Below are 15,359 nucleotides of genomic sequence, written 5' to 3' on the forward strand. Positions count from 1 at the left end.
TAGTCTACACTGCTTGAATGTGTTGAACCAAATGCACACCTCCATAAATGTAGTAATCTGAGCTGAAATGATAGATGACAAAGCTCTATAGTTCTCTATACTTTGTTTTCTAATACATCATAGACTTAGCACACATGTAATGAAATGTCCAATTTTCAATACGAGAAAGGCTCAGCTTAAGTTCAGTTGTGCGTATGTTATTCATTCAAGCAGAACTCTACTAGCATTTAAAATTGTCTTTTACATAGAATATAGATGCTACAGCAACAAAGTACAAACCATATTCTTATGCCATCTCAACAACTGCAACAGCTCCCCATTTATCTCAAACTATCTCGACCATTATTTGCATACATACCTAACTAGTAATGAAGACACTCCACCACTTGCTAGTTGAAGTACTTGCCTGGCCCTGGTCATTTTCATCCACAAAGATTCATGTCTATCTTGAACTCATTTCCACAAGAACATTTGATACTGTGGGAAATTATCTGAAAGCAAAAAACTACTAATTGTGAGTCAAATGGAAAAATAAATTGACAATTTAACTCCATCAATTTGGGATATTTTGAATCTCTTTAAAATTGAACATTGACACCACAAGTTGAATGACATGTCAAAGTGCAATAAAGAGTGAATATTTCTCAATACCATCAGTTTTGCAATCTGGAGTTGTAAAGAGTGCAGATACTCTGCCTCTCCAGCTTTGTCTGAGAGAAGTGCTTGGTACTCCTCTTGCAAGGATTTGCTATCCATATCCCCGAGTTGTGCCTGCAGAAAAATGCATGATGTTGATCATAGACTTTTAGAGGCTGATGCTCTGAACTGTAGCAAGTATATTTTCTTTCAATTATGTTGATTAATAAATTAGAAGTTACAAACATCTTCTTTTTCCTCAAATTCTTGATTTCAACTTTCTGATTTCCCAATAAGTTAAATTTGATGCATTTTTCTGGTTAAGTATCCAAAGCAACTGTTTGTTGGGTAATTGCAAATGCCAAGATGGATTTGACAAGCAGTTGTTATCATTATCAAAAGAAAAATATTTCGAGCTAAGACTGAATTTATGTAATACAGATTGTAACTGACCTTGAAATCATTCGTTTTTGACTTCACAAGCTCAATAGATCTCCTTACCTGTCAAAGTAAGATGCCTTTCAGATTCTTGTATTTGAACTGAAACTGAAAATAACTGTACTTGAATGAGCAACAAAGAAAATCTCAGGCGTTGATTTCCCTCATAAAGAAACAATAGGACTCGGTTTTCCATTTTCAATTAGAGATTTTCCTTTCTTCTGTCCAGGAGTCAGGATTGGGGAATTTATAAACCATCGATATTAGTGTGGATTAAGAGTATATAAATAACCATTAAAGCACCAAAGGCTTTCATGGGAGAGGAGAAAATGTTGCAACTGCTGTACTGGTTAGTTAAGAAAGTCAACTTCAGTAGCAGGGCAATACAGGGGGAATGATAACCCTGTAATAATTCTGCTTTAAAATACAAGAATCTGATGGGTAAGCGTCAACTCTACCTTCAAATTTCGGAACTAGGAAAGGAAGAGAGACTTCAAGGAACATCGAAGATCTCTGACCTCCATACTGACATATCAACATCCACTCAGCAGGAGAATGTGTCTAGACTGAAGGATATACTTCAATGGTTCATCAAACAATAATGGTAATAGCAATATCTTTTGGGGGTCTTTATTCGTTTTCAGTGCCCAAGGGAAAGGGCCAGTCATCACACAAAAACGGCTTGATCAGAACTCAGAATTGTTTAACTAACCTGGCTGTTCTCTGTGACAAGTTTGGACTTCAGCTCACTCATCTGGTTTAGCTTTGTTTTAGCGTTTAGAATTTCTACCAACTTATCCTGATTTTCTGTAAATCAATATGAAATTGCCTCAAACGGGATGAATAGGAAAGATTAAAAGGATAAGAGAAAGAAAACGAAGTTAAGGCAGAGGTGAATATAATGTCTACAGGTGATTCCCAAAATTAGCTTGTAGCATATTGAGATGCAACTGTTGCAAAATAGTCATTTTTATCATTTGCATTAACCCATCGACATCATGAAATCAGAATATAAACTAACAGTGCTAGGTCATACCTTCAATTTCACCAGTTTTCTCACTAACTTTGTCCATCACCTGAATGCTTTAGACATCAGTTCCAGCAGTATATAGTTATGATAAGAGTAAGAATCTAATTCAGATAAGCCATTCTATCCCTTTTTCTGGTGGTAGAAAGATAGACTGTCTAAGCAGCAAGTAGTTACTCTACTGATATCATACTGGCAGAGGAATGACAAGTACTATAATAGTTTATGGAGTTTTTACAAAGCTGGGTTAATGCAGGAAACATCATGTCACCAGCTAGTTCATGCTCAAATTTGAATGTCAGATCACCAAGCAATGACTCATACCTCAAAGTTTTCCAGAAATGTGTCATTTGAGAATCACCAGAAACTATAAGTATTGCCAAATCAAAGTACATCAAGTCCAAAACCACTATATCTTCAAAGCTAATGGACAAGAATTCTTATAGGGAGGATGCAAAAGTAGTTGACTGAATAAAAAATTGAATCTAAGCAGCTTGTCTCGGCCAAAGCCTTGGGCTTCACAAATATCAAGTTTCTTTGATAATTGCACTTGAAAAATTCAAAAAATCTGTAAACCCACAACATATTCAAATATTGCACTTGAAAAGATAAGCATAACATAAAATAACATAATTTTAACTGTAATCATACTATTCTCGGTAATTTCTGATACTTCGTAGAATCTTATTTTCTTTCACAGCTTGAATTAGAATGTATGCATTTGATTATGTTATAATACACCTCTTGTAATTACCTTTGACCTGGCTTTTTGAGCATTTGTTTTTCCCTTCATTGGGTTTTATATACACAAATATTAAAAAATCTTACTCAGTTAATCTGTTGGAAAATTATAATTCCAAGAAAATTTATAGAGAAGAGCACCAAAATTCAGTGAAAATAAAACAGTATGACTTGGTAGAAATACCTGGCCATTATCTCCAACCCACAAGTTCTGTTTGCAATCTTTGATCCAACCCTAAAAGTAAGAACCCTTGCTTGTGATCAAAATAAAGCTTATATAGTTGAACAATCTAAGTGGAAAGCAACAGGGAAGGGAACATGGAAAAAAACCTGCTGTTCTCCTAGCTGAGCAGTTACTTCTTCAACAGTTTTAGCATAATAGTCACTGTTATGACAACCACATGCACTTATAATTATGTACTATCCATCAGAAATCTCCAATATATGATTTCCAAGTTACCTTTTCTGTAGAAGTTTTGCTGACATGTTGTTTCTTTCTTGTTGAAGGAGCTCCGATGTCTGTTTGACAAACAAGGATCAAAGAATATATGCTATATCAAATGATTCCCAAAGATTAACCCAACTTTCCTTTATCAAAAGATAAGTTTATGTCAAGTAAAAACTTGCAAACCTATCTCCTAAATAACCAAAATTATTCTTCCCTTCTATGCAAACAATGCTAAGAATTGAACTCCAAGATTGTTTCTTCATTTAAGTACTTCAAGATTGCAGTTTATAGCTCGACGGTCAAATAATAGACTGCTTCCATAATATACATTACTTCATCCTTCTTTCATCAGTATGTTTCTGGAAAAAAGACGAGACCAAATTTTCAATCTTTACATAATTTTCATCCCCCACTTCTGAAAAATACAGAATCATATCTAGCCTAATCTTTATGTCAAAACACATTTACTTCTAAACTTCTGTTTTAGAAACCATGTCTAGTTGGATACGCCATACGGTTGTGAAGCTGCGAACAGATAGAGTATATATTTCTGGTTTCATGTACCAAATTAAGAAACATCACCAATCCTATCCATCAAGGGCGATGTGAGGCTTTCAGTTTCAGCTCCGTTTCAAAGTTAATGGATGCCAGCTCTTAGTTTTACCTGGTTGAGGGTGGAAGAATCAGCTCCTAAAGAAGCAATTTTTCTTTGTTTTTCCAAAATCATGGAACAGATCTGCCCTTTTTTCTCCAGTATCCTGGCAATTTCCTCTCTGAGTTGGCTTGTCTGACATTTCACTGCATTGTATAGCAGTTTAAGGTTTAGGTATTGCAGAGTTCTGCTATTCCACATGGAAAGTTATTTGAATATTAGAAAAACATGAGGGAAAAGAGAAATGAATAATGTGTAAGGTAGAAACAATTATTAAGATTCAGAGCTCCACAATATGCAATTTTCATGTAATAGACCAAATTGTAAGAGATGACGCAGAAAGTGAAGCAAGGTCAAGATAAATTCAAATGGTTTCAACCTTGTGAAATAACAAAGATTTCTGGAAATGCCCAGCCACAGCCCACATCAAAGAAGAAAAAAGACAAAAGGAACAAGAAAAAATCTAGCAACAAAAGTCGGACATGATGGACTGATGTTTCACGGGAGTGAAAATAAACAGGTATCCTATTCCATTTTTGAAACTAAACACCTCTAGACAAAGTTCTCTGCAGAAGAAAAAAACACAAGATTGCAAAGGATACTGGACATGGATAAGCCTAAATAGAAGGGAAATGAGCTTTAACCATTGCAGGACTGTGTCATTCTCCCTCTATCAGGATTTGATGAATATGCAATTGAATCTCATCAATTGGTCTTCTTAGTCTTTCTAGATCTGATGCATGCCTCAAAGAGTTCATTATCATGCATTATGACCATAGCTTTAAAAAACAGTGATAGAGGGGTAGTGTGACGGCCCATTATCTGCTTAGTTTCTAACCTGCATCATTAACCGTTTGGAATTTCTCAGTTATATATAAATAAAAAATAACTGTGGTAAAAGGAAAGATGGAAAAGGCTGTGGAAATCCTTGTTTAAAGAGTCCTGGGCAAATGACCAAAGAACATGATTAGTGTAGGTAATGTCCAGTCTTGATCTCAGATGAACTCAGCAACAAATTGTACAACTTGAACTAGAATACCAGAATAAATAATAAGAGCCAGCAGTAGCATAACTTCACCAAATGAAACGTCTAACTCGGTCAACCAATATTTCAAACTAAAGTTTGGCACTAAAGCTCCCCTACAATTTCAATGCAATACATGAACATAAACATTCATATGCACTCTTATTTCTTCTAGTAAACATGAAATATAAGTAAGAAGGTTATGATCCATATTATGAAAATGTTAAAGACATAACACAACTTGGCAACAACGAAATTTCTTACTCACAAGGCTATACATACTCTCAAATTGCATAAAGTTTTCACAAAATCAAAAGGAAAAGAAGTCCAGAATTTTCTATTTCTGCAAACATATAGGAAGCAAGTGTTTAACCTGAGTTAATTTCATTTTCGAGATTTTGTAGTGTAGTTATTTGCATTTGCTCCTCGGCTGTTATCTTAACTGCTTCATCCTCTACATCTGAAAGTTCATCAATTCAATTTCAGACTCCACACGCACACAATACACACCATGATACAAAATTAACATAAACGTACACAGACATGAACATAATTTATGAATTTGAGTACAAAATTTCGACGGAAACAAAATAGCCCTAGATTGATGAGAAAATCTGAAAGTGTGTTGATAGTTTTGGAGATTGGAGAGATGCGTACCACTCATTTGAGTGCGAAGAGTCTTCATCCACTGAAAATACTCTTCCATTTTTGCAGAAACCTCAATTCGCAGAGCTATGAGCCGCAGATTCAAATTAACATTTTTAAAATTTTCTAATACTTTATAAAATACAAAAAAAAACACTTTTATAATTCAAATCAAATCATTTAAACTTTTCATCTTCCCTCCTCTTTCTCTCTCTTCTTTTCTTCATTTTCTTCCTTAGAAATTTGGAAATTCATCGTGTTCCTCTGCACTGTTACTCTTCCTCTCCGGTCCTCCATTACTCTCTCATCTGTAATCGTGTTCGACTAAAAATGGGTAAGTTATTTTTTGAAACAATAAAATATTCTGATAAGTGTAAAAACTGAATAATCGACTTAATAGTCTGTATTGTTTATCATTTTTGAAAGAAAATAAGCCAACTCAAAAAATCCTTATTTTGAGGAAATGTATGTGTAATGTTATCATTTAGTGAAAAGTCATTTTTTGTTGCTGTTGTAATTCTTCTTTTTTTTTGTCATTTTGTTGATATGATTTTAGCTTATGTTGCCACATTTTAGTGATATGTTGGTCATCTGTTGCCACATATTATTCAAATGTTGCAATAATTTGTACAGATGTGTCAACGTATGATGCATCTGTCGCTATATAAGATGTACAAGTTACGCAACAGCAGGTACATATGTGGCAACATAATGTTAATTTATCGCCACAGACTATCCATCGGTTACAACATACTGCTAATATTATTTTATAATGAATTGTAAAATTGATATGTTGGTCATCTGCTGCCACATAAGATTCAAATGTTGCAATAATCTGTATAGATGTATCAACATATGATGCATCTGTTGAAACATACTGCTATTATTATTTTATAATGAATTGTAAAATCTCAATATTTTTTTATTTACCTTGTAGATGAAATGATATAAGAAGCTTAATTCATGACAACAACTCAATCTTCTAAAATGAAATGCTCTTTTGTCTATGCGAAGGTGAGCAGCAACATGATTATTTTATTAGTAATGTTAAAAAACTCACTGATATTTTTAAGGAAATGTCTCATAAAATTAATGTGCAAAGATCCAAGAAGACTTCACAACCTTTGAAATGTAGGAGGTTGAAAAAATCTATTTCTCAAACAGTTTCTATGATTATTGAGAAGAAAGAAAAGGAGAAGAAGGCAAAGGAGGAGAAGGAGAAGAAGGATAAGGAAAAGGAGAAGAATGCAAAGAAGGAGAAGGAGAAGAAGGCAAAGGAGGAGAAGGAGAGGGAGAAGAAAGCAACTGAAGAGAAGGAGAAGGAGAAGAAGGCAAAACAGGAGAAGGAGAAGGAGAAGAAAAAAAAGGTAAAGGAGATGGAAATGGAGATGGAGAAGGAGAAGGTGAAGGAGAAGCAGAATGAAAAAGCGAAAGAGAAAAAGAAAGGGAAGAAAGTCTAAGTTGTCAGTTGTGAAGTGAAGCGACAATATCCATTTGAAGATTTTAACGTTGACGGCGAAGGTCCAACTAAACTAATGTCATCCTTTTCGCAATGGATAAAAGAGGATCTTTACAAGCATCATGTAAAAAAGTAAGTAAAGTAAAGCAAGTAAAGCCGTTCAACTATTATTAGAATTTCTTCTTGTTGTCCAATATATAATGAATTATAATGATTACACAATTGCAGAGGAAACAAGGAGGATCACTACTTAGCCAATTGCTCAAAACTTGATTTTGACGAACTTGATTTAGTAGTTGCATTTTCAATGAATAAGGACTGGTTCAACGTAATGTCTCAACCCAATATGTGCTGGAATGATGAGGTAAATCCATGTTCACTTTTATATGTACTGTTTAGTACATGAATATATACAATTAAATTGATACACTTGTTTGATGCATGTGTGCAGTATGTGGATGTCATATTTTACTATTTGCATAAGAAGTCGAAGCAAAAGATTCAGTCTGAATATCAATATACCACCACTAGTTGTTTTTTCAAAACATACATTGACAATTCCAGTGAATATGAGGATAAAATCATTGACATAATGAAAGGGTATGCTATACCCTCTGGAATGCCTTGTCACTTGATGGATGATGTTTATGTCCCTGTAAATAGTAATGGAGAATTTCATTGGGTCTTGACAGTCGTTGCATTGAAGGAACGGTGCATAAAAGTGTATGATTTCATGTCCTCAAATAGGTCTAATAGAAAACTATCCTCCGAGATTCAAAAGATGGCTACAATGTTGTCAAAGTACCTTGAGTTGAGTTAATCTTTTGAGCAAAATGAGCGAACCAACTGGTCAGTTCTTAAATGTTACAAAGGAAAGAACAAATCTCACCCATTTGAAGTCAGTCATGTTACTAGTATTGTCCAACAAGAAAGCAGTAGTCTGTAAGTATCACAATATTATTTTGTCTCACAACTATCGAAATGTGATGTTATTATATTTTCAGATTGATTATATACTATACAGAGATTTTGGAATTTTTGTTGTTGCATACGCGAGTATTTGAGTGATGGATTAAAAATACCATCATGTGGAATTAATGCTGACACCCTTCGCTTGAGATATGCTTCACTCCTATGGAATTATGGGATTGTAAAGGCTCGAAATGATTACGTTAATAATAATAAAGACCCAGAGATGTGTAGAACTAAAAAAAATAATCTAAGATCGATGAAAATATTGAGTTTACAACCATTGATTAGATAGGTGGTTATGTATATCATATCATTGTGAATTACATTTTTGTTGATAAGTTGTATAAAACAATTGGTGAAGTGTAAATTGAAATGTAATTTTGGTAGTAATAAACACGACAAAATTATATGTTGCAACATTTCGTATATATGTAGCAACAAATAGTATATATGTAGCAACATATGTCCACAGTTTGAATTGTCAAAATTAAAAAAAAATTAAACGGCTTTATTTTCATTTTCCCTCTCTCCTCTCTCCTCTCTTCTATAAATGTCCTTTCGTATTCCACAAGATTTATTTATTTATACTAATTTCTCTTCTATATATGTAATTTCTGTAGTAATAAGCATGAAAAATTATATGTTGCAACAATTAGTATATATGTAGCAACAAATATTATATATGTAGCAACATATGTCACAGTTTGAATTGTCAAAATTAAAAAAAAAATAAACGGTTTTAATTTTCATTTTCCCTCTCTCCTCTCTCCACCCTCTTCTATAAATGTCATTTCGTATTCCACAAAATTTATTTATTTCTTCTCTACTGCCAACTTCTTCTTCTCTTCTACTCTTAGTCCTTTTTTCACAGATCATCTTCTACAGCAAGGCGGTGTTGTCCTCATAATTTCTACTTTATCGTTGATATATATCTTCTCAAGTAAGGTAACATTTAATTAGGGTTTGAAATGCATGTGTTTATCTGCTTATTGCCCTATTTTGACTTGTGGTTGTAGCTCATGTGTGTGTGGCTTTCAAATATTTTAGATACAAAAATAATGACTCCTGTCAAAAGAAAACTTGATATTTATCTGACCAAACAAAGATATAGAAAAAGGCTAGGTCTAAAATTCATCGAAAACAAAACGAAAATACTACACTTTTAGAAAAACTTGCAACTAAAGCAGTTTCTTCTTCTCAAGCAGAAGTAGAATTTTGTCAAAAAGAATATGAACAAAGACAAGTAGTGGAGGAAGAAGATGGAAAACAAGAAGTTGAGGATTAAGGGAAAATAAATGAAGTTCAGGAGAAGAAGGAGAAAATACAGAAGTAATAGTTGTGGCACAACAATAAAAATAAAAGAAGTTCATGAAGAAGAACAAGAACTTCATGAAGAGTTCAATGCTAGTGGTGATGATGAGATTAAAATCATCAATGGAGACACTTTCCCTGTGCAACTACAGCCTGATACTAATGGTGACAACATCATTAGGTCAGTCCTGGGAAGACCTTTCGTCAAATTCAGGGATATCCTCACGAGAAATCGATTGGAAGATTTTTTCAGAAATAGTTGTTTTGGTCATTTTCTTGATTTACCCATTGATACACTTTCACATTTTCAAATGACCATCGTGTATGAACTTTTGAAAAGAAAGTTCATTTTTGAAAATTCCAATAAGAATGATGAGATTCTAATTAATTACTGTGGCATGCCAGTTTTCTTTGACATAAGACAGTTTATCATAGTTACAGGGCTAAAATGTCATCCTCCTGTTGAGACCATCCCTGAATACATTTTTAAAACAGAACCACGACGAAAGAATGTAGTTAAAGAAGTAAAAGAAGCACGACAACGGTCATTGCCAACTGAGGAGCAGAACTTGATAACCCTTGTAGGCAAAAGCTTTAAAAATTCTGACTTATTAAGTTTGTTGGAACTGGAGTATACAACAAGGAAGCACAAGGAGTCATTGTGCTTACTTTGGTTTACACATAATATTTTTTTGCCGAAGGATCCGGGCAACAACATACTTTTAAAGTATGTCATTTTTTGTCAGGATATTGAAGTTTTCAAGAACTACCCGTGGGGTCATAGGAGCTTTCATCTAACTGCCGACTACATGTTGAGGCCTTTAGGAGAAAAGACAATCAACTTGTTTGATTTTCCATGGGATTTCATGGTAAAGCTAATGTTTTTAATCTTTTTATATTATATTAAGTAATAATTCAACATTTTATTATTGACAGGTTTTTCTTTTTTTACAGGCCTAGACATTTGAAGTCATTTCTTATTTGACCCACCAAGTAATTGCAGCAGAAGAGTGATCATCCCCAAGGATGATGAGATGGTTGATGGCAAGAACAAAAACTACCAAAAAGGGGCATATTCCAGATCTTTTTAACCCTCCTTTTGATGCAGTAAGTTATTATTAGTATATTACAGACATATGTTGCTACATTTATGTCACATGTTGCTACAGATAATTCATTTGTTGCTACAGATTAAGTGTCTGTCACAACATGTGTCACAAATGTTTCTACATATAAATCATCTGTAGCAACATGTGTCACATGTTGCAACACATGACTCGTCTGTAGCAACATGTGACACAAATATTGCTATAGATGAATCATGTGTTACGACATGTGCCACATATTGCGATAGACGAGTCGGGTGTTGCGACATGTTACACATATTGCTATAGATGATTTATCTGTAGCAACATTTATGACACATATCGCAACAGACAATTCATCTGTAGCAACATTTGTGGCACATGTCGCATCACATGATTCGTCTGTAGCAAAATTTGTGTCACATGTTGCTATAGACGAGTCATGTGTTGCAACATGTGACACATGTTGCTATAGATAATTTATTTGTAGCAATATTTGTGACACATATTGCGACAGATTATTCATCTGTAGCAACACAAAATTCTTACTGATGACTCATTTTTACTATTTTATGTTGTCCATACATGGATTACCCCAACAGAAGAGGAATTGCAAATGACATATCTAATAACTCTAAGATTGGTTGAAACCAATTTTGATCCTGTTGTGGATAGATTTAAAATGGTGTTGGCTGGAGCAACAATCATCAAAAGAGAGAGAGTTTCTAATGAAGTCAGTAATGAATTGGTTGTTTTTTATGTTGATGATGGTGCTGGTGTTGGTGTTGGTGTTGCTGCTGCTTGTGTTGGTGTTGCTGCTGGTGTTGGTGCAAGACAACACGAAGGGGATACCTCTTGTAGACGATGTTGTGGCTTTCTCTGTGATAAGTATAAGAAACTTCTATCATGTATCTACAAAAATTGAGTGAAGTTGTCAATGAATTAAAAAACAAGAAGGGCATTATATCAAAGAATGTGCGGCATGCATGTACTCCAAAGACCAAGTAGAGAAAAAGAATCATTTGCCAAGACAATGCAAAATTTGAAGAGAAAGATGTTTGGAGAAATTCCAAGGGCCGTTATGGAGGAAGAGGTGACAGAGTATAAAAAGTTGAATATTTATAGGCATCCCTTTGTAGCTGAAAAGAAGCAGTAATTAAGGTGACCTGTGCAAAGGATATTCGAACGGAATATGACATGCATGTTTTTATCGGTCAAGATTTTAGGACATGACAAGCCTAACAGTTTGGTGGGAAGATTGGGTAATCCTAATTTTTATATTATTAACTATTTCTTATGTCTTTTAAGTGACTACTCTTCCTAACTATTTAATATTATTTTTAATTTCAGTATAGAGGCATTGGAAATACCCGAACTACTATGATCCCAGAGATAGAATCCTGGATCTCAACTTCTGTATGAACTCCCTACATAGATATAATCAAATGAGCAATGAGGCAACAATGTCAGGTGGTAAAAGAATGAGTCAGTTACTAGATGACTTTGTATAGGATGATGATAGGATTGACTATGTCAGGGGTATTAGGCCAACTCCTGGAGGCATGGATTGGAAGATGCAAAAATGATTTTGACAGTCATAAACATTTCGGGTAACCATTTCATGACTGTCGAGATTCTCTTGCACAATGGATTGATCAATGTTTATGACTACAACCTGGTGGTTACTAAAAATGACAAGTTTTTCACACACATACAACATGTCTTCGAGTTGCTGCCTAAATTGTTGAAACAGAATGGAATAATGAATCATTTGCCACAGAAGTTGCTCTCTCAACCATGGAAATTTAACATTCGAATAGAACCTATGGTACAAAATGCAAGTGGATCGGCGTGCGGGTCATATTCCATTGCATTCATTGAGCATTTGATTAGTAGGACAGAATTGCATCCACCCAGTTCACTGTTACGTGACAATCTAATTGGACGGATGCAATATATTTGGGCTAATGGGATAATATCTCAATGCTTCAAGCATTGACATTATGTTTGTCATTAAAGACAAGGTTTAATTTATCAAATATGTTATTTTATTTTATCTTAAAGACAATGTTTATTTTATCAATTTATCTATCACAACATTTGACATATATCGCTACAGATGATTCGCCTATAGCAACATTTGAGTCAGATGTTGCTACAGATGATTATATGTAGCAACATTTGTTGCATATGTTGCTAATCAGATGTCTCTACAGCTGATGCGTATATCGCAACATTCGTCCGTCACAACATGTGGCATATGTTGCTACAAATGAATCAGTTGTAGCAACATTTGAGTTATATATTGGTATAGGTGATTATATGTAGCAACATTTGAGTTATATGTTGCTACAGATGATTATATGTAGCAATATTTGAGTCATATGTTCGTATAGGTGATTTTATGTAGCAATATTTGAGTCAGATGTTGCTACAGATTATTTATGTAGCAACATTTGAGTCATATGTTTCTACAGATGATTATATGTAGCAACATTTGAGTCATATATTTCTACAAATGATTATATGTAGCAACATTTGTTGCATATGTTGCCACAGATGATTATGTATAGCAACATTTGAGTCATTTATTTCTACAGATGATTATATGTAGCAACATTTTAATCAGATGTTTCTACAGCTGATGCATATATCGCAACATCCGTCCGTCACAACATTTGGCTTATGTCGCTAAAATGATTCGCCTATAGCAACATTTGAGTCAGTTGTTGCTACAGATGATTATATGTAGCAACATTTGAGTCATATGTTGCTACGGATGATTATATGTAGCAACATTTGAGTCACATGTTGCTACAACTGATGCATATATCGCCACATTAGTCCATCATGACATGTGGCATATGTTTTTACAGATGATTCGCCTGTAGCAACATTTGTTGCATATGTTGCCACTGAAGATTATATGTAGCAACATGTGAATCATATGTTACTACGAATGATTATATGTAACAACATTTGAGTTATATATTGGTACAGTTGAAGCGTATATCGCAATATTTGTTCGTCACGACTACATAATAATTTGTTGTTTGATCAGGAGTGCAACGTCTATTTAATTCCACAACCATGATAATTGTATTGGTTGTACACAACTACATAATAATTTTGTATCCTCTACAAAATTATTTATGGTAATGCTTAAAAATACAAGAAAAAAAAACAAAGATCACCAACATTAGCTTCCAAATGTTGCACCATTTGGTCTTTTTCTTCTCTTTCATCCCCCATTTGGTACTTCTTTTGATATGACTTTCATCAATAGTGTCCAACTCCTTAATTTTGTTCGCCAATTAGAGAATAATGAACTTGAATCGTATATCAACATCTTCACGATCTCTCCATCTAAAGAAGTTGCATGAATTCTCCTAAAATACCACAAAGAAATAAATTTTAAGTAAAAAAATAAAGAGATCTGAAATCTCCAAAATATTTTAGAAATAAACATACATACACGATATCATGGACAAGACCAAAATTTGCGACCTGGATTGTCTTTTGACCATAAATTTTGCATTGAAAGTAGATCTCCATGTTTGTAATACATTTTAACATTCAACATAATATCATTTTCATCATCACAAATTTGACATCATACCATTGGAGTACCGAAATTTAATTTAACCAAAGGCGAATCAAAAATACAACAGTGTGACTGAAAGAAAATCAAATTAGATTGGAAAAATGACGCCAAAACTGAAGTAGCAAAGATGAAAAATTTGAAAACTCTATTCTTGAAATGAAAATGAAAATGTATTCTAGAATGGGTTGGACCTATTTTACTTTTTGTTAAACAGAATGAGTTTTGCCTATCATTGGGCAACATTTAAAAAATTGTCATTTGTTATAATTATATAATGCAACAGTTTCATCATATGTTGCGAATTTAACAACAAAAACTGCATATGTTGCTACAAATGAAAAATCAAGAAGACACTAATAGACGATTCGATCGATTTATGAAAGGAAAAATGGAAATTTGAACCAAATTTTAGTGATATAGAACATAAATAATCGTAATAATAAGGTATAACATTTGGAACAACGATTTAGAAGGGTGTTATATAACTATTATATAGTATTACTAGGACAATGTATGATGAACTAGTGAGATGATTGTCTTTATAAATATATTTGCTATAATCCACTGGAGAGTGTTGTTAATGACCATAATTTGTTACTTAGACATGTTGTAGGAATATATATTGGTGTTACATATCAAATTACGTGATAATTTAATTGAATTAAGCCCCAAAAAAGTCATTTGTTATGATTATATGTTGCAACAGTTTGATTATGTGTTGCGAATTTAACAACAGAAACTGCATATGTTGTTACAGATGAAAAATCAAGGAGACACTAATAGACGATTCGATCGATTTAGAAAGAAAAAATAAAAATTTGAACCAAATTTTAGTGATTTAGAACATAAATAATCAATAATAATAAGGTATAACATTTGAAACAACGATTTAGAAGGGTGTTATATAACTATCATATGGACTTAGCAGGACAATGTATGATGAACTAGTGAGATGATAATCTTTATAAATATAATTGCTATAATCCAATGGAGAGTGTTGTTAACGATCACAGTTTGTTACTTAGACACGTTGTAGAACTATATATTGGTGTTACATATCGAATTACATGATAATTTAATTGAATTAAGCCCCAAAAAAGTCATTTGTTATAATTATATGTTGCAACAGTTTCGTTATATGTTGCGAATTTAACAAAACAAACTGCATATGTTGCTACATATATAATTTCAAAATAAATACAAAAACAATAAAATCAACATCGTCTTCAAAACAGATTAAATTAAATTATTCCCACACAGTAGTATGCGGAAGAAATTTAACTAGATAATCTAGTTCTAAATCACAAATACACTATC

General features: G+C 33.4%; 1 protein-coding gene across 3 annotated transcripts; it reads right to left on the minus strand.

The window, feature by feature from the left end:
- Positions 1 to 171: 171 nt before the first annotated feature.
- On the minus strand, positions 172 to 7,057 carry LOC101255855 (uncharacterized). Of its 3 annotated transcripts, XM_069290762.1 has the most exons (12): positions 5,624 to 5,864; positions 5,340 to 5,426; positions 4,587 to 4,780; positions 3,955 to 4,088; positions 3,303 to 3,361; positions 3,173 to 3,227; positions 3,027 to 3,077; positions 2,111 to 2,150; positions 1,787 to 1,881; positions 1,090 to 1,137; positions 652 to 771; positions 172 to 491 (listed from the first exon to the last, which is right to left on the minus strand). In XM_069290762.1, the coding sequence occupies exons 3-12, from the start codon at positions 4,603 to 4,605 to the stop codon at positions 423 to 425; spliced, it is 690 nt and encodes a 229-aa protein (XP_069146863.1). In that variant the 5' UTR covers positions 4,606 to 4,780; positions 5,340 to 5,426; positions 5,624 to 5,864; the 3' UTR covers positions 172 to 422. The 3 variants fall into 3 exon arrangements, with proteins under 3 accessions (XP_069146863.1, XP_004250760.2, XP_010313095.2); XM_004250712.5 differs by lacking the exon at positions 4,587 to 4,780 and having other exon boundaries at positions 5,624 to 7,057; XM_010314793.4 differs by lacking the exon at positions 4,587 to 4,780 and having other exon boundaries at positions 172 to 505; positions 5,624 to 7,057.
- Positions 7,058 to 15,359: the final 8,302 nt, after the last annotated feature.

The sequence above is a fragment of the Solanum lycopersicum genome, chromosome 11, assembly GCF_036512215.1.
Source record: "Solanum lycopersicum chromosome 11, SLM_r2.1".
In the NCBI taxonomy this organism is placed as follows: Eukaryota; Viridiplantae; Streptophyta; class Magnoliopsida; order Solanales; family Solanaceae; genus Solanum; species Solanum lycopersicum.

Excerpts from the sequence above, each read along its gene's own strand:
- LOC101255855 (XM_004250712.5), bottom strand. The coding sequence starts at position 5,672 with ATGGAAGAGTATTTTCAGTGGATGAAGACTCTTCGCACTCAAATGAGT. Across the intron at positions 3,078-3,172 it reads CTCAGCTAGGAGAACAGCAG|GGTTGGATCAAAGATTGCAA; the intron begins GTTTTTTTCCAT and ends TCTTACTTTTAG. Across the intron at positions 492-651 it reads TCCAGATTGCAAAACTGATG|ATAATTTCCCACAGTATCAA; the intron begins GTATTGAGAAAT and ends TTTTGCTTTCAG.